This window comes from Pinus tabuliformis, chromosome 2_1, assembly GCF_031772625.1.
Source record: "Pinus tabuliformis cultivar Carrire ecotype Pingquan chromosome 2_1, CPIR1, whole genome shotgun sequence".
Classification (NCBI taxonomy): domain Eukaryota; kingdom Viridiplantae; phylum Streptophyta; class Pinopsida; order Pinales; family Pinaceae; genus Pinus; species Pinus tabuliformis.
Window position 1 is genome coordinate 572661781 of NC_142299.1, and position 19485 is coordinate 572681265.

Sequence of the window (19485 nt, forward strand, 5' to 3'; positions counted from 1 at the left end):
ACCATGGATTCTTGGAGGTGATTTTAACATAACAAAATCACTCATGGAGAAGAAAGGAGGAACTAGAATACTTGGGAGAGATTCAATTGCCTTCCAGTACTTCATCACCAATATGAAATTGGTTAATATGGAAACAAACAATGGAATCTTTACCTAGAATAACAAAAGAGGAGGTCCTACCCAAGTGGCCTCAAAATTAGACAGATTTATGGTTTCAGAGGAAATTCTTCTCAAGGGAAGCAGCACTACTGCACACATATTACCTTTTGGAGGTTCAGATCACTAGCCTATCCAATTGGAAGCTTCCCTTTTTGGCAAATCAAGGAACACCCCCTTCAGGTTTGAGAATGCTTGGCTCACACACTTAGATTTCCTCACAAATATTGAACAATGGTGGAAGGAAGATCTTCACCTTCAAGGCACAAAGATGTTCCTGCTTCACTGCAGGCTCAAACACATTAAAGGCAGACTCAAAGAGTGGAACAAAAAGGAATTTGGTAACATCTTCAAAGCTAAAGGAGAGGTGGAAAAGAAACTAAAGGAAATAAACCAGATTCTTATCACAGAAGGCTGCACAGATGAAAGGAAAGAGATGGCAGAGTCACTCTAGCAGGAGTGGGACAACAGATGCCTTCAAGAGGAAATACTCTGGAGACAGAAATCCAAAGTACAATGGATTAAAGAAGGGGAGAGAAACACCAAATTCTTTCACAGATCCACCATAGCTCACCGAAACAACAATAGAATTGGGAAACTTATAGATCAGCATGGTATAGAGAGAGACACTCATGAAGAGATGGAGAAGGTTCTACTCCAGCATTTTCAGAAAATTGTTGAGGAAACCTCGGAAGATAGATACCAATTTACGGAAAAATTCACTCAGTACATCCCTAAATTGGTCACTAGAAAAGATAATTTCAATATCAATAGACCAGTAACAGTGGAAGAAATTGAGGAAGCCGTGAAAGGGATGCAAAATGGGAAAGCACAAGGCCCGGATGGCTTTAATGTGGACTTTTTCAAAGCCTGTTGGAAGATAGTGAAACAGGACATCTTGGAGGTAGTGGAAGACTCTCGAAGATTTAAGAAAGTCTTAAAGGCACTCAATGAATCTTTCATAGCCTTAATCCCCAAACAGGAGAAGGCCACCTCTCCCGACAGATTTCGACCTATAGAATTATGCAATGTGATCTAAAAAATTATATCCAAAGTCATTGCCAACCATCTCAAACCTCTCCTCCCAACCCTAGTGTCAGAGGAACAAACAGGCTATGTGGAAGGAAGACAAATTCTAGATAATATAATTCAAGTCCATGAAATGGTTCATTCACTCATTACCAACAAATAGGCGGGAATGATAATGCAACTGGACATAGCAAAGGCCTATGACAAACTTAGCTAGTCGTACATAAGAGCAATTTTAAAAGCCTATGTCTTTGATCACAATTGGATTAAATGGGTTATGGCGCTAGTTACCACAGCCAGTTGTTCAATTCTTCTCAATGGCGCTCCTTCCAAAACCTTCAAGCCTTCTAGAGGTCTCAGACAAGGAGACCCTCTTTCTCCTTTCCTCTTCATTCTAATGAAGGGAAGGGTTAGGAAGAGCTATCAGAGCTGCTAAGGAGAAAGGGAGAATTCAGGGTCTGAGACTCACTCATGGTGGGGACACGGTGACACATCAGCAATTTGTGGATGACACTATGCTTCAAGGCACACCCACTGTTAAGGAAGCCAAAGCATTCAAATAGATTCTAAGTGAGTTTGCTGGGGTGGCAGGCACTGAGGTAAGTCTCACTAAATCAAAAATCTTCTTTTTCAATACAGATATTTCAATTCAAAGAAATATTTCCAGAATTTTGGGCTTTCAAAGGGAGACACTTCCTGTGAAGTACCTGGGAGTTCCTCTCACTGACAAACCGCTTCACAAGGATATCTGGGAGCCTGTTCTTAATAAGCTAAAAGATAAGATCAGTAAATGGACAAACAGAGCACTAAATCTAGCAAGGAGACTAGTTCTCACTAAGGCTGTCCTACAAAGTATCCCTATTTATATGCTATCTGCCATTCCAGCACTAGCCTATGTAATGACAAATATAAGAAATATTCAGAGAGACTTTCTATGGGGGAAAGGTGAAGAAAAGAAGAAATGGGCCCTTGTGGCATCGAACAGAGTATGCAAACCTAAGTCCCATGGTGGCTTGGGTCTTTATGACCTAGGAATTCTAAAAAGAGTTCTTGGCGCCAAAATTTGGTGGAGATGGCTGAAAGAAATTCAAGCCCCTTGGGAAAAACTCTGGAAGCACAAATATGCTAGTGAATGGTAGGAGGAAAATCTCATCAGAATGACAGGACAGGTAAAAGGTTTTGCAATTTGGAATAGGGCATAGGAGAACAAAGCCCTTGTTCAAAACCATAGTTTTTGGGAGATCAGAAATGGGAACCTGGGTTGGTTCTAGAAAGACAATTGGCAGTAGGAGAACAATCTTCGAAGTGAAGAATTAGCAGACATTCACATCGATACCAACAACAAAGGACTAAGGTGTGTAAGTGACTATTGGGATCAAGCAAGGAATGATAAGAAATAGAGAAGTTGGAAACTTCCAAATTATAGTGGAATGGGCTTGTTGCATACGCAAACTACAACCCTTCAAGGTCTTTTAGACAAGAGACAAATCTTAAACTCAAACTTGAATGATCAACTGAGATGGGGAAAGAACAAGACAGGTCTTTTCAACCTTAAGGAAGCCAAAAGAATAGTTGCAGGGCTAGACCTTCCTAACACTAATAAGACGTGGAAAGAAATCTGGGAAAATCCTCATTGGATGAAAGTAAAATTGTTTAAGTGGCTGGTTCAACAGGGCAAGATTCTGACATCGGATAACCCAAGAAAAAGATGCTTTGTTGGCCCCTCAAGATGTCATTTATGCAGACAACAAGAAGAAACTACAAATCATCTACTGAATAGATGCACTTTTACCACAATACTTTGGAATTGGGTTGGAGAAGTCTTTGAGCATACAGACAGAAATGTTAATGATATCACTATATTGAAGAATTGGCGGAAATTTTTTTTGGACAATGAGATCATTAACTCTGTATGGATTCTGACCCCAGGATTCATAATCTAGAATGTCTGGAAGGAGCACAACAACAAGATTTTCAAGGAGAAAATGAGCCTGGTGAGCAACGTCCTAAAGCTAATCCTTAAACAACTTAAAGACACTGTTCATATCATGGGAGATATAGCTACTGGCAAACCCATCGATCAAAGAGAAGCCAGAATTATGGAGAAATTAGAGCTCAAGGTTCATCCCCCTCAGGGTTCTATACAGTTTAACAAGAAGACCTCAATAGAAAAGTCTTCTTGGCAACCCCCTTCTCATGGATTTTTAAAATTCAACATAGACGAGGCTTCAAAAGTGAATCTAGGAGAAGCTGGTTATGGAGGGGTCTTCAGAGATGAAGAAGGAAACATACGAATCATCTTCCATAGTTATCTAGGAGTAGCAACCAACAATGTGGCTGAGCTCATGGCGATGGAATCATGTCTGGGAATACTGCTCAAGCACAACATTCACAATGTCATCATTGAAGCTGACTCGAAATTAGTCATCAACTCAGTAACAAGGATAAATGTTGGCGCTACTCCTGAGAAAATCTCAGAACACTGGTGGCTTCTGCAAGTCTACCAAAAAATCCAAGTGCACTTATGAAGGCTGAGAACTCTGAGGTTGGTGCATGTTCGCAAGGAATCCAACAAAGTTGCGGACTGGCTTGCAAATGAAGGAGTGCAAAACAAGCATACCGACTTGTGTTGCTGGTGGACGAAGATTATGGATGACAGGTTGAAGGAGGGATGCTCATCTAGGGCCATCAACGACCAACAACAGCATCAGGAAAAATCAAGAGACAGAATTTCCGAAGCAAAGCTACACAAAAGGGGTCTCGTCGATTTGGATTCATTATGAAATGCTATGACATATGGAAGGTCCTTTTTCGAATGTGGGTCTATGTCACTCTCCTTAACCTAGGTAACAGCAAACCAACAGTCTCAGAGGGATGGCTGGAAGGAGGGATCCTCATCTTCCTTTGGCCCTTGTGCTGGAATCCAGACTTTCTCGATTGGCACAAAACCCCTGTTTCTCCAGTGATCGCTTTTCTACCCTCTGGGCGGTTTCCGAGTTATCGTGAGTTCTTTAGGCCAGAAGAGGTTTTCACAATCAGGAGCGATTCCACTCACCACGCGACACGTGGCTTTGAGTGGGGAGAAATTACCGCCCTCTTCGCGTGCTGACCATCGGTGCTTTTACTCTGCGCGATATGAGCCTGAACCGTTGGATCAAGCAAGGGCATTCAACGGCCAGGATTGAACGTGCATGTTGGTGGGACCACTACAACAGTTAATGTTTCGAGTTGTTTGCATGACCTCATGGGAGTCGCGTGCAAATGGTGGATTTCGAGCGGTAAAAGTGATCGTTGGTTATGCAAAAAATGGACCCGATGTGATTATAAATTATGGTTTATAGGATGCATCGGGGCCAATGTGTTGGTTAAGTGGTGTGCATGTTGGCCACCCAATATGGTTTTCATCCACTAGATCTTTAGCTTAAGATCCAAAAGTCAATTTTGGATTGCTGGTTTGTTTGGCTGCGTCCCTAGGTTCATTTTGTCATTTAGTGACTGGGGATTGGGGTAGGCCTGTCCTTTTGGTGAGCCCCACCGCCGTGATTGCTGATTGTACACTATTTCTCTTTTAATTGAATAAAAAAGATCTGCACTTACCTTAGCAAAAAAATAAAATAAAATAAATCTATATTTAAAATAGATCTATATTAACTTATTAAAATTTTTTATATATAATACTAAACACACTAGGCTTGTGAATATTAAAAAAATAATAATAATAAGACATTACATTGTCAGAAAAGTACAGTAATATTGTATCTTGATTCACCATATGTCAAATGGTTTGTGAACATTATAAAAATATTTAAAAATAACAAACCATTACACTATATCCGGATTGAGCCATCCGCCATAAGCATCCTCCAAACTTTGAGGCAGATCGAAGTGATACAATGTGATATGTGGCTCAACACCTGCAAGATTTGTACCAATCATTCACAATGCAATGACAGCGTTGGCACTACTTGCATTTTACTGAAAGGCTGAAAAGCTCAAACTCATCATGAGGCTCTTCTCAATGATCATATTACCATGACGGATAAGTTCGTTGATAAGATTATTGTAGTATTCAACCCCCTTGGGATTGACGACTCCCCTTCCATCTGCAGTAATGAGTTAAAAATAATTATATTAACAATATACTCCTAGTTTTCTCGATTGTATACTAAGAAACATATGTGTATGTGTGTTACCAGGTATAAGTCGAGACCAGGAGATAGAAAATCTGTAAGCGTCTAACCCCATTTCACTCATGAGAGCAACATCCTCGTGGCAAGTAATTTCATCATCATCCATGAAAGAAAACACTAGTTATAGATAAATAATAAGCTCTATGGCATCTCCTCCTATACAAAATTTGAAGTAGTTAATTATCACAATCACATCTTTCTTTCAACAAAGGGAGGAGTAGTAGAAGTTGTTACTTTATACTGGTGATATTGATCTGCTGCTACATCTCCTGTGCTTTTATCGGGCATGTTACCTGTAGATCATTCAATGCTTGATATTAATGTCCAAAAATGAATTATGGAAACTACATGGTTAAAGGGCGACCTGCGTGGGTGAAACTATCCCAAATGCTGGGTTTCCGGCCATCCAATGCTGCAGCGCCTTCAACGTGTGCATAGCCAGGCAAAACTTAGCATTAATTACATACACATTGTATATGTAATGTACAAAGAAGAATCATGAGAAGAAGCTAGGGAATAAGTGAAGTAAGGATTGGGGAACCTGGTACGCAGAAGTGCCTGCTCCAAAAATAAAATCTGAAGGAAAGCCATGTCTGGTGATCATCGACTTACACTCCACTCCTTAAATGCGAGTAGTGAGAAAGTAGAATCCACTTAACGCCCAACAGACCAGTGCCGATGTGTCTGCCATGCTAATAATCACATACCAAATATTTCGTGGAACTCTGACAACGAAAGAGCGAGGCTCGATTTCGCGTATAGTAATAACAGCATGGAATGAGATATAACACGACACGGCACATTGAATGATATTGAAAGGAGAAGATTCGAACCTGCGTTTATGGATCAGTTGACTTTGAACATTCAGGCCTGCGGTTAGGCATGGGTTCCGTGACACTTCATCAGGGCATTGATGTATGTCACATGTTACGTGTATTTTTTAGCTTATTCGTGAGAATTTGATAAAAAAGTGATATTGTTATTATTTTAAATATATTCTTAAATTTAAAAGGAGTAGACTACCTAGGCGGTAGAATGCCTTGTTTTCCGGCACTGGCCGGAAAATCGTTCGGCTCCGGTCACTGGCAATCTCTCCGCCCTTCGCCATCATCCGCTAGCTCCGCCACCCTCTTTCTCCGCCACCCTCCCCTGACAGTCCTGACATTCCCTGACAAAAGTATTATGGCCGGTTCGAAATGGTCACCTGCGCGCTGCTCACTCACATTACTCTTCGACCCAGCGCTTCCCGCTTTGCGATTCCGCTCTGCAGCTCGCCACCCAGGTACTCTTCAGCTCGCTCATTACTCTTCAGCTCGCTCGTTCAAGTATCCCTCGGCTTGTTTTTAATTGCGATTAGAACAACGCACCCTGCTCGTCGTCGCCTTCCCGCAATTTCGCTGAAAAACTAAATATGCAGAGATGGCCGGTGCCAGAAAACGGGCCATTCTACAGCCCAGGTAGACAAAGCTCTGGAGTGGGTTCTTCTTCGATTCTCCATTTTCTACACCATTACATGACTGGGTCGCTTTATTCTTTCAATTTGCTATCAAACAACCCTTACATTGAAGGCGCTGAGCCATATTCTGACCATATTAAGAAGTTGAGTTATTTGCATTTTAATTTCGGCGATCTACACGGAACGTTTCGCTTTGAAGCTCGACAAGGTCGGATATCCGTGGTCGATTTCGTCATTTCTCTGGTTGGATGTGTGCAGACATGAGGATTTTAGGCCTGATGTCCTAAAGGTCACAAATTAGTTTCTGATTTTTTATTTCAGGACGTTTTGCGGTTTGATTGTGGGTGAAAAACGTGTTTACGCGTTAAATGCTGTGGAAATTGAAAAATTAGGAGCTGTTAATCGTTTAATCCTTTAAGTCAGAGAGATATCACTCTGGCATTAGTTGACGATTCAGGTTGAATACTTCTCAGGGAGTCGACCGCTTTTCACTGCTCGTGTTGTGCGGCATTTCATTCGGCAATCGAAGCTGCAGGATGTCTATGTTGACGGTTTAAGTCGTCCTCTTAACAGAAACTGCAGGAGTCACGGTAAGCCTGCATTTCGTAAATTTTTATGTCTACTCTCGCATACGCTGGAAGAGACTATTTTAGCTTTTGTTTTTTTAATGTTAGCAGTCTTTGCCGGAAAGTTTGTAAATGAGAAATCGTTGAGAGAAAGCTTGATTGTATAAGTTTTCGTGTCCGCAAATCTGAATAATTTGTGTTTTAGGAAAACGCTTGAGGACATTTCAGAGAGATACGTTTTGGCTAATTCAGGATTTGGTTTGCAGTTTTCGTTACATTCATGCCGAGAAAAAACAAGGGGCTTAAAGAAAGCAACAATTGTTATATTTAACTCGTTCTGTTTGTTATATTTAACTCGTTCTGTTTCTTGTCCATAATAGGAGGCTTTCCGATGTGTTCAGAATTTTATCACATCAACAACCACAGTGCCCTCAGCTATACATTTACAGTTCTGCTGATAGGGTTATTCCTGCTGACTCTGTAGAGGCATTCATTGCACAGCAAAAGAAAGCAGGATACAAAGTTAGGGCTTGTAATTTTGTATTGTCACCCCATGTGGACCATTTTCGAAAATTCCCAGATCTATATAGTGCTCAGCTAGGCAGCTTCTTGGAGGAATGCCTGCCTTGTTATGAACAGCAAAAGATAAATGCGTGATACAAGACCATCACAGAAGTGATATAAATCATTAACAGGTCTCAAGGATATCAGGCCCCCGACAGAATGAATTGTTGGAAGAATCACAAAATCGATTTTCACATTTAGCATGGTGCTCTGTCAAGGCATCAGGAATTGGCAGTGGATCTGTATGCACCTTGGATGCGTTTGACAGCACGAAGCAAATGTGGTCCAGTTAGTATCACAATACGCCTTGTATACAATTTATTGCATTCTTTAATTCAATTGTAAGAGACTAAGAGTGAGGTCTCCATCCATTTCAATTGTTCAAATTTGAGGTCCTACTATTCATATAACAAACAACTGTAAAGGTATTGAAAACCAAAATCAAGTTGGTTGATATTGTTTTGCTGGCGAGTTCATTGTTGCAAAGGACCAAATCATTTTGTTTATTTGATGTGCCCATGAAGTTGGCTTGTTTTGCCTACACAAGGAAGTGATTTTGCCTCTCAATATATTATTCAATACACAAACTTGCAAATCAATTCAAATTTATGATTAACACATTTTTCAAATAAAACATAATAGAAAAGATAAACAGCATCTGCTTAAGCCAAATATTTACATCCTATTTGATGAAAATACTATAACACGACTGTGAACTTGAACTTGAAACTTTGCATTTTCGAATTTAGCAGGCAGTTCATGTTTTTGGGACTTGGATCAGTTGGGATTTCAGAATGCAAATGCAAAATTTCGTTAACATGGATGATTTTATTCGGAGCCATGAGTTGAAAATTTGGGTGAAGTGATAAACACTATTCAAAATACATACAAAGCCAAAATCAAAATCAAAACCTAGTGTAAGCCAAAGTACAGGCAAGCTCAGCGGAAAATATAGTGTGATGTTTCCAATGAAGCACTATGGTAACACTAGGTGGAAGGCCTAAGCTTGAGTGTTTGGACAGGAATTGGAGTTGCCCCTAATCAGGAAAACTGGAAAAGGGAGTGGAGTGATCCAGGGCTCTGGTTTATTGGACTAGATGTCAAGTTCGATTAGGTCTTAAGTTTCTCTAAAGACTGATAACTAAGTAGCAAATGAAATAGCATAAAGGAAGTAAAGTTGATTTGTTCTTTTACGAGAACTAAATAGCTAAACGCTTTTAAACCAAAGAGAGTTGAAAAGAAAGGGTATGTAACTTAGCCAACGCTTGGATCGTGTAAACACATTAAAAAAGCAAACTTCTGGTGAGTACTGAGGAATAAGATGGGACCTAGGGCTTATAGAAACCCTAAGGAAGCCAAAACTCTTTCTATTTATGCCCAGCAATGGAAGAGGCTCTAGGGTTTATTAGTCACTCTAAGGAAACCAAAGCCCTTTTTACTTATAGTGAGAAGAGTCCGTAGGGTTATTAGTCACCCTAAGGAAGCCAAACCTCTTAGCTACATTTTGTAACAAAAATGAACTAATTAGCAAATGGAACTTTATTTGGGCCAATGGACCAGAAGACACCCAAACAAGAATGAACTAATTAGCAAATGGAACTTTATTTGGGCCAATGGACCTGAAGACACCCAAACAAGAATGAACTAATTAGCAAATGGAACTTTACTTGGGCCAATGGAAGAGAAGACACCCAAAAAAAAAAGGCTAAGGAAGGTGAGAAAGTGGAAATGCCATCTTCACAAATTAAATGAAATGAACCACACAAACAATGATGATAAATCTTTGTCCTTAACGAGTCCCAACCAGGCTTGCCAGCGTGGTGCCTTTTGAGCACCACATTGGGGACTTATGTTGAGATGCTAGTTGCGCTAAGATGTGCATTCTGCAGTCCAATGTGAGGGTGATGTGTGATTCCATATATGCTCAACGTGAAGTTGACACGTGTCCCTTTTAAAATAAAAATAAAATATTATCTAAAAATAAATAAACAATGTTGGCTATATTATAAAAAAAATGATTATACATATTTGGTTAGTGTTGACCAAAACCCACACTTGGTTGGTTTGTTTTTTATATTAGAACACAACAGGAAGGAGATGTAGTAAATATATTTCACATTCTCAATCATAAATAAAAAGTCTCAATGTCCCTGTGAAGTAACATTATTTTATTTCAACTTTAGAGAGAGAGAACTTGCTTATTAACTTCCCCTTGAGGGTCAAACATAGGGGAGTTGCCATGCAACCCCTCATCTACATCAAATCCATTTATGTGAGACCATAAATTCCCATGTTCCTCAATGTAATCCTCCATAACTTCATTTGTAGGGTGAGAGATGAACCATGCATTTTTCATGATTGAAGCCAAGAACATCGTCGTGCCAATTGACAGAGTGAGTATAAACAACGACCTCACAACTACCAGTTGATTCCATCCCATGATTCCACTTGTCATTTTGTTAAGGGAATCTTAAGACATGATATTTGGTCATTAACCTTCTAGAGATCGGCTTCATAATTAGTTTCCCAATTAGCTAGGAAATCTTCCTTAACATTATGTTGTCATAGGATATGTTTTGCTTGAAATTCCACTAGAGATACCAAGCTGGAGTGGACATTTTCGAAAATTGCATTGAGTTTCAAAGCTAACAAGGAGGAGCCCAAATGAAGATGATGAATGATGACTGAAGAATCCCCCAAAATGATCAATTTATGGATTTGGAGATAGACAACATGTGACATTCCTTGAAGATGAGAGCAGACCTTTACCTAATTATTGGATGTCTTACCTAGACTCCAAGAGTAGGATAATTCAAGTTGTCCTCTAGGATGCACTCGCACCCCACCCATACTTTCCACCCCTAAGGTTAAAAATATTGTTAATACTTATTGTTCTGTCATGTTTTTTCTTTTTTGTTACTCGAAATATTTGTACATAGGCAAGGAAGGAAAAACAAAAAACAACTACTTCCTCTAGATCCCCAGTGGAGCTACAATTAAAGCACATAGATTAAACACAATATTTATTTGTATGTTTTAACCATCATCAACACTATTTACCAATGTTATGTGATCTTTTAGGTTTCGAAAAAATAAAAGAATATGCATACTCCCATGGACATGAGGGAACTATAACTTTGCAAGGGTTGTAATCCTTTTTATTTATTTTTTGGTATGCTATTTGTTTACATTTAATTTTTGTTATACTCATTACACCTAAATAACAATTAATGTTATATAGGCTAGAAGTTGGGATTTTGTAGGGTTTAAGTCGAATTTATGCTTACTTTGTTGGCATTATCACTTTTAACCTACCTTTGTTTGTTTGCAAGAGACATGCACAATAGGTTTTGTATGTTGATATAGATGATTGTGTCAATGATTTTGTAGTAGAGATGTTTAGAGGAACAACAAACAATTTAAATATTTGACGCAAATTACAAGCAACGTTTTTTTTGTAGGAATGTTCGTCTTTATTCATTTCTAGTTATGATAATAAGGTCATGATTACACAGTGTAGGTTAGCCTTGCTACCCATGTGGGATTTTAAAAAGGGCTCTAATCTTCCTCTCACATTGATGAAGACATGAGACAGGATCATCTTAATCTAAAGAGTTTCATTCATCTTTTCAATTGTAAATATGAAGATGAAGATGATGATATAGTTTATAAATCCATAAGGGATTCATTGACAGTAAGTTTGCACCCAATAACAATTCCCATTTTTTATTGATTCGACATTATAATTGATATTATTTGTCATCTGCATGAGGAAGAAAACAAGACATTATCAACTTGAATTATACTATAAAACGGAATTGGGAACAAATAGTGAAGTTACCCTTCATGACAATGCTACCCATGTGATGTTAGGGAAAAGGGCTAGGAACCAAATGTAAAACAAAAAAATTGTGCATTCTGAGCATAGCCCACCACATGGTAAAAGAAAGAAATCACTAGAAGGCATATCACATGGCAAGTTGTGTGCGAGGTAAGTAGTAATGGTAGTACAATACTATGAAAATGGGTACCATTTCCATAAGAAAGAACATGCACACCACAACTCTATTTAATGATTTCATCAAGTTATCTCAAATAAATCCTCATACCCTCGAGAAGCACAAGCAAAATGTCCTCTTAGGGAGAACGGGGGCACATGAATAACATTTTTTATTATTTTATGTCAAGATTAAGTGAGAGGTTTTTTGTAATAGGTTAGTTTGGAACTTATATATAAAATTTCTACTATTATTTATACACATAACATAGAATTTTGGTATCACTGTAATATTTGTCCATTTGTTTCGTTTTGATTCTATGTTATAAAGCATTTAGTTTTGGCGTTTCATATTTTGTGTATCACTGTAATATTTGTCCATTTGTTTCGTTTTGATTCTATGTTATAAAGCATTTAGTTTTGGCGTTTCATATTTTGTGTTGTTTCAATATTATGTAATAGATTGTGTTTTTGTTATGTTATAAATTAATGATTAAAATTTTTATTCCAACAATTTAGGTAAATTAATTATTTATGATTTCTTTACTAAAAAAATAATTTAGATTGAATTTTTTATCTTATAAAATAAAATATCATTGTTGGAAATTTAATTGGAAATAAAAAAAAAATTACAGGAAACCAATCTCCAAAAAAAAAAAAAAAAATCTTTCAAATGTCAACTTTTCATTAAAAATACTCCAACGAGGGCCCCCAAATTGGGAAAATATCTCATTGAGAAAACAAGAAAAAATTACAAAAAAACGTGGTTGTTTTGGTGCATCGTACAACTTGTATGGCCCTACCTAAACCTGTTAGCAAGATGTGTTACAAGCAAATCAAGTTGCTGCTCTGCTTTTCCTCCTGGCCTGAAACTGGCAATGTCCTTCATAGGAACTGTGAAAGTAATTGCGTGAATTCCCCTAGACGTGTACCAATCTGCATACTTTTTAAGATGCTTTTGCCCAGATCCCAACCATCCAAGCAAAACCACTGCGACTGCTGGCTTCTTATGCTCAAGCAGGCACTCTGAAGAATTTGTAAAACCATATGTCTCCTGCTTTGGTAAATGCCAAATATGGAAATATCTTGAATGCGGAGACAAATCTGAATGCTTACGAGGACTGCTTTCAGATGTAGATTTTGAAGTTTGAGATGACGAAAATGAATTTGGGAAACCATATGACAAATTTGCAGACTTATACAGCGTGAAGAGAATAGGAACAGAAGCAAATGAAGAGGAATGCCCGCTGTAGTGCTGATTGAGGATAGGGTATGGGAAGAGTAGACTGGAAGGACTATACACAAACTTATGATTGAAAGCAAGTCCACCAAACTTGTCTTTATTGCATGCCAAGTTATAAGCTGAAGGGCTCAATGACCCATTCAAGAGAGGCGTTTCTACAACCTGATGGTGTGGCATTGTTCCTTCAACGGGAGAAACTTTTGAGAGAATTGAGTATTTTTTAATTGTTGATATATTCGATGGTGTAAAAACAGATACATAGGAAAACCAGGAAGATGTAGTGCAGTCAGAGAGGGATGAGGTTTCATGAACTGGCGGTGAAGATTGAATTTGAAGAGACGGCTGACCTGAATCCTGCAAAGTAGGAGCACTTCTTTTGTGCAATTTATCTGGCACGTCTGCATACAGTGCAGCTGCAACGGTAGCTGTCATGGCTGCAAATGGCCTCTGTAGGAGCCCAGATAAGGACGCCATATCCCAATAGAGGAAATCTTTCGCGCAAAGTCCAAGTCCCCTGCTGCTTCAACTATGGCAATCTGGCTAAAGCGAAATCGCAAACTTCAGACAGGCCTTATGAAACTAACAATTGCCCGTTTCCTCTCCACAATATCCTGATGCTTCCCAACTCAGGATCGCCTGTAAGTTATCTCAGAAAAATCTTCAACCCCCAAATTCTACACCTGAAATTAGGGCCCAAATATTCAAATCCTTCCAACAAGGCCTTTGTTCACAGACGAGATCGAGGGAATGAACCTCGGGCGTGTTTCTGAACCAACTTCCCTCGAAGAAATCCTTAAATTCAGCTCCAGAAATTGTATATGCCTTCCATACAACTTTGCCTAATTATACAAAACCTGCCAGGCCAAATTTATAAAAATAAATAAAAATAAAGGTTCTTATAATCGTTCCCTCAACTGAAGTTTAACTTTCCGTGTCGGCTATTTTTGGCTCGTAAACGTCATGCAATTGTTGCTTTCTTTAAGCCCCTTGTTTTTTCTCGGCATGCCATACATGCACAAGATCCATCAAAATGTAACGAAAACTGCAAACCAAATCCTGAATTAGCCAAAACGTATCTCTCTGAAATGTCCTCTCAAGCGTTTTCCTAAAACACAAATTATTCAGATTTGCGGACACGAAAACTTATACAATCAAGCTTTCTCTCAACGATTTCTCATTTACAAACTTTCCAGCAAAGACTGCTAACATTAAAAAAACAAAAGCTAAAATAGTCTCTTCCAGCGTATGCGAGAGTAGACATAAAAATTTACAAAATGCAGGCTTACCGTGACTCCTGCAGTTTCTGTTAAGAGGACGACTTAAACCGTCAACATAGACATCCTGCAGCTTCGATTGCCGAATGAAATGCCGCACAACACGAGCAGTGAAAAGCGGTCGACTCCCTGAGAAGTATTCAACCTGAATCGTCAACTAATGCCAGAGCAATATCTCTCTAACTTAAAGGATTAAACGATTAACAGCTCCTAATTTTTCAATTTCCACAGCATTTAACGCGTAAACGTGTTTTTCACCCACAATCAAACCGCAAAACATCCTGAAATAAAAAATCATAAACTAATTTGTGACCTTTAGGACATCAGGCCTAAAATCCTCATGTCTGCACACATCCAACCAGAGAAATGACGAAATCAACCACGGATATTTGACCTTGTCGAGCTTCAAAGCGAACCGAAATTAAAATGCAAATAACTCAACTTCTTAATATGGTCAGAATATGGCTCAGCGCCTTCAATGTAAGGGTTGTTTGATATCAAATTGAAAGAATAAAGCGACCCAGTCATGTAATGGTGTACAAAACGGAGAATCAAAGAAGAACCCGCTCCAGAGCTTTGTCTACCTGGGCTGTAGAATGGCTCGTTTTCCGGCACCGGCCATCTCTGCATATTTAGTTTTTCAACAAAATTGAGGGAAGGCGACGACGAGTAGGGTGCGTTGTTCTAATCACAATTAAAAACAAGCCGAGGGATACTTGAACGAGCGAGCTGAAGAGTACCTGGGTGGCGAGCTGCAGAGCGGAATCGCAGAGCGGGAAGCGCCGGGTCGAAGAGTAATGTGAGTGAGCAGCGCGTGGGTGACCATTTCGAACCGGCCATAATACTTTTGTCAGGGAATGGCAGGGAATGTCAGGACTGTCAGGGGAGGGTGGCGGAGAAAGAGGGTGGCGGAGCTAGGGGATGGTGGCAGAGGGCGGAGAGATTTCCGGTGACCGGAGCCGGACGATTTTCCGGCCAGTGCCGAAAAACAGGGCATTCTACCGCCTAGGTAGACTAATCCAATTTAAAAAATGATTCAGAGTCATGATTTTTTTTTAATAAATATCATGAGTCATGTGAACACTCGTATCCTCAAATTTAGCAATTTAAGATGGTCAATTTTATATAATTTTTTTAAATAAAATTGTTTATAAATAAACAAAATTCAGAGAAAAAAACAAGAAATATTTAAACTATATTAATAAATTTCATGATAATTATTTTTCTTTATTTTTTTCCGAAGGTGGTAAAACCTATCAACTCAGGTGTCAAACCAACAGTGAGGACAGCCATCTCTGGCTGCTATCCGCGAACGCTGGGTTTGACTCATCACTGTTAAATAGGAAAACCACGCCACCTGGCATAACCCTGCTGGTGGTCCGTAATCGGGAGCAGGCTCTCACTCCTGCCAGATGCCTCTGGGTCTTGGGCCGTTAACCTGTTTCCTTACGTCCGAGGACGACGAGCTCTTAGCCAAGCAGAAGCAGTTTTAGTAAGTAAATATTATAATTATAATTTTATATATATATATATATATAATATATGTTAAATTTGGTTTTTCTCAATAGAGTTATACTTTAATTAAAAGTATTTAAAAAATTTATATAAAATTTAAAAATTATATATCATATATATAGAATATGTTAATAGTTGTTTTTATTTTTAATATTTAGTTTTAGATATATAATTAGATTATAATTTGAAGTAATATTTGGTTTTAGATATAGAATAAGATTAAATATTATTAAAGTGTATTATTTTTTATTATTAATTTAAATTATTTTTATTGGTTAAAAAAAACTTTAATGGTAAGGAGTTAAAGTTTCTTTTTTTTCAAATTATTTTTAGGTTATTTTAAATGGTGTGGTTTTCTTTGAATAACGATGATGAGTCAACTGACACTAGTGGATAAAGATTAGTGTATTCCTAGGTTATTTTAAATGGTGTGGCTTTTTTTGAACAAGGATGATGAGTCAATTGACACTAGTCGATAGAGACTAGTGATAGTGGTCACTAGAGGCTATGCAAGAAAATGGGCTAACCATTAATGAAAGAAAACCATGCCTCCCAAAAGAAAATAATTTCTTTTTCTTTTTTTTCTTTTTTTTGAAGGTGTCAAAACCAGATTGGTTAAGAGTTCATTTTTGTCAGATGTAGGAAAAGAAGTTAATGGCCTACTGTATTTGGAAGCAATGGAACTCTAGAACTTTGTTCATCATCCACCAATCATTTCAAATGGAGTGATTTCTCTTGGATAAAAATGATGATTCAACCTAATATTCATAATTAAATCTATCTTAATTCAATTATCATTAGATGATTTTCACTGATGAAACCAACCACATTCAACACCATTATTTAACTAAAAACATACCACCTAAAAAGAAAACTAATTTTTTCTTTTCTATTTTCAGGAAAGTGAAAAACTTATCAAAACTTAGTGATCGAGGAGAAATTTCTAAATTGTTAAGGGACTCCTTACAATAGGTTAAGTGTTCCAATCCCCATGGGTGCTTACTTACAAAAAAAAAGAAGTAATTTCTAGATATTATATTTTAATGTACATTAACTTATCATTGAATAATTATTATTCAACGAAAACCGATCACATATCATGTGTATTAGTGGTCTATTAAACTATTTAACTATTTAGGGAAGCCATTGAAATTGAGAGGAGATCGAGTAATATTAACAGGTAAATTGAGAAGAGATCAAGTAATCTTAACCGGGATGACAGGTGGAAAATTAGTAGTTGTTGGATCCCTGCCCTTTCCTCTTAGTTATTTCCCCTTCTTGGTCTAGTGCGGAATCTACGTTTTTTCCCTTTTTCCTTGGCTTTGGTTTCCTCGTTTTTCCTTTTCCTTTTTATTTTACATTTTATATATCATCATTTGATCTTAGTTTACTTTATATTCTCCTCGTTTTCTTAGGTTTTTATTTTTAAGTAAAATTTCTTTATCTTTGTTATCAAAGTTATTTCCCTCTTTTTGACTATTATCCCTGGCCTCTTTTTATGGAATTTGTTTTCTTTTTTCAAGCTTTATATATATATACCTTTTTATTTACCCAAGAATATTTTATTTCTCTAGTAATTTTTTTTTTTTAAACAAGGTCGGGTAGTTGATATATTATCAAAAGCTTTGTTGGAGCAAGCTCCTATTACAAACAACTGCAAAAAGATAAACATCTAAGCCAGGAGATAGGAACGTAGTCTCTTCTCCTAGGCTAGTGTTCAAAACTTCATGTATTTTTATGGGTATTCTAGTGTACTGCCTAACAAACTGACCTATTAGAAAGAGAAATTTACATGCCATGGGTTCTCTGACAGTTTTTTAAGGCTTATAGACTATTTGCTCCTGAGTTGGTTGTTTCTTCTTTTCATATTTGACTGAGTTCTCTCCTTCATTGCTTGTGCTACTGATTTTGTAATGTGCCACTGTGGTTCCATTTGAGTTGATTTCTTGTTCTTCCTTTGGCTTTGCATTCTTCTCCTTGTTTGTTGTGTTTCCTTGGATTTGTAATGCCTGAGGTGCTTTTTCTTCTTCTGGTGTCGAACGCTTCCCTTTTGTTGGGCACGAGGGCCATTGGAATCGACGAACGGGGTTTTCAGTTTAATAACTGCCCAGAATAAGTTGCAAAGTTTGGAATCATGGGATGGATGGTAGAGATTATCCAGAGGTGCTGCATTCTGGAGGAATCATCGTTACCGTCGATGAATCAAATCAACGGTCATCAGGCACGAAAAGGTTCAAACGATAATCAATGAGAAAGGTGGGTTTAAAGGCGAAGGTGGTATTTTGAGCGGATAAGAAACCTTGAGTGGTAAAAAGGGGAGGGTGCCCGATTCCATTGACTGGGCAACACGTAGCAGCAGAGGAGAGAGAGAAAACCGCTTTTCGGGCGGGTAATCTCCGAGCATGTTGTCGGCCCGATATCGATAAGAACCATCAGATCCGATGGGGACAGATCGACGGTGAGAGAAAGTCGCACAAGTTTGGATGGGAGGGTTAATCGCCAATCGTCGGATCAGACGCCAGATCGACGATCCAGCTTTGATCGAAGATTGGAGAGGGGAGAGAAAAGTGATGTGGTGAAAGCTTGGGGGGCGGACCCGGCGATATATTTAGGTGCGAATGAAAGCTTATTTGAAGTCCGAGTTAAGCACTCAGTCATGGTTTTCCATTGTATTTCGGTAATAATGAGGTCCCAGAGAGAGGACCGAAATCTGGACATAACAGAGGCTTTATGCTCCGATGGGGCGTTGGGTGGAGGGAGTGGAGGGGATGGGGGGATATGGGGTGAACGAGCTAGGTAAGAAGAGGGGAGAGGGCTTAATATGAAGTCTGCTCGCTTAGTCTTCTCATTGAGATTGCTTCTGCGATGATTGCAATCTTCCTTCCTGTTGTTTCTCATGCTAGAGTCTAAAGTTTCATAGATTTTCTTATGCATTTCCGTGACTTCCTGGCTGTTACTACAGTGATGAGCCCTCTGTTGCTTTTTTACTGTTGTTTTTTGATTTATTGCTTTTATCCTTGTGGTTTTTCCTTGATTTTGGTGATCTTTATACTTGTGCTTTTTGCTGCTCATTAAGGAACAGAGTTATGATATTCTTCCTGGTTTTCACGAACATGCCTTTCATTTTTTTCCACTGCTTGGTTTGCAAAATAATCCGCCTGTTGATTGTGAATTCTCAAGACATGTCTAAAGATTACATTGCCAAAGCCTTCTAAGTTCTTCCTTATTCTTCTAAGAATTCTATTCATGAACTCATTGCTTGGTTTTTTGTTTCTTACCATTGCCTCTATTATTATGGCTGAGTCACCTATTATGAGAGGATTTTGAATTTCTCTTTTTTTATTATTCTTGTTCCCATCAACAAGCTATATGCTTCTGCCTTATTATTTGAAATTTGTCCCAATCCCCATTCATATGTAACATTTTCTTTCCCATCATGATCTAGGATTATTTCCCCTACCCCTACCTTTCTCAGGTTATGCTTTGAGGCCCCAT

The 19485-nt window shown here is 38.4% G+C and overlaps 1 protein-coding gene and 1 pseudogene across 1 annotated transcript; both read right to left on the reverse strand.

The window, feature by feature from the left end:
- The window catches only part of LOC149201741 (beta-glucosidase 22-like), a 219277-nt pseudogene that overhangs the window by 166073 nt on the left and 33719 nt on the right, over nucleotides 1–19485 (reverse strand).
- Nucleotides 12758–14375, reverse strand: LOC149201742 (uncharacterized). The gene has a single exon (XM_089403667.1). The coding sequence runs from the start codon at nucleotides 13673–13675 to the stop codon at nucleotides 12758–12760; it is 918 nt and encodes a 305-aa protein (XP_089259793.1). The 5' UTR covers nucleotides 13676–14375.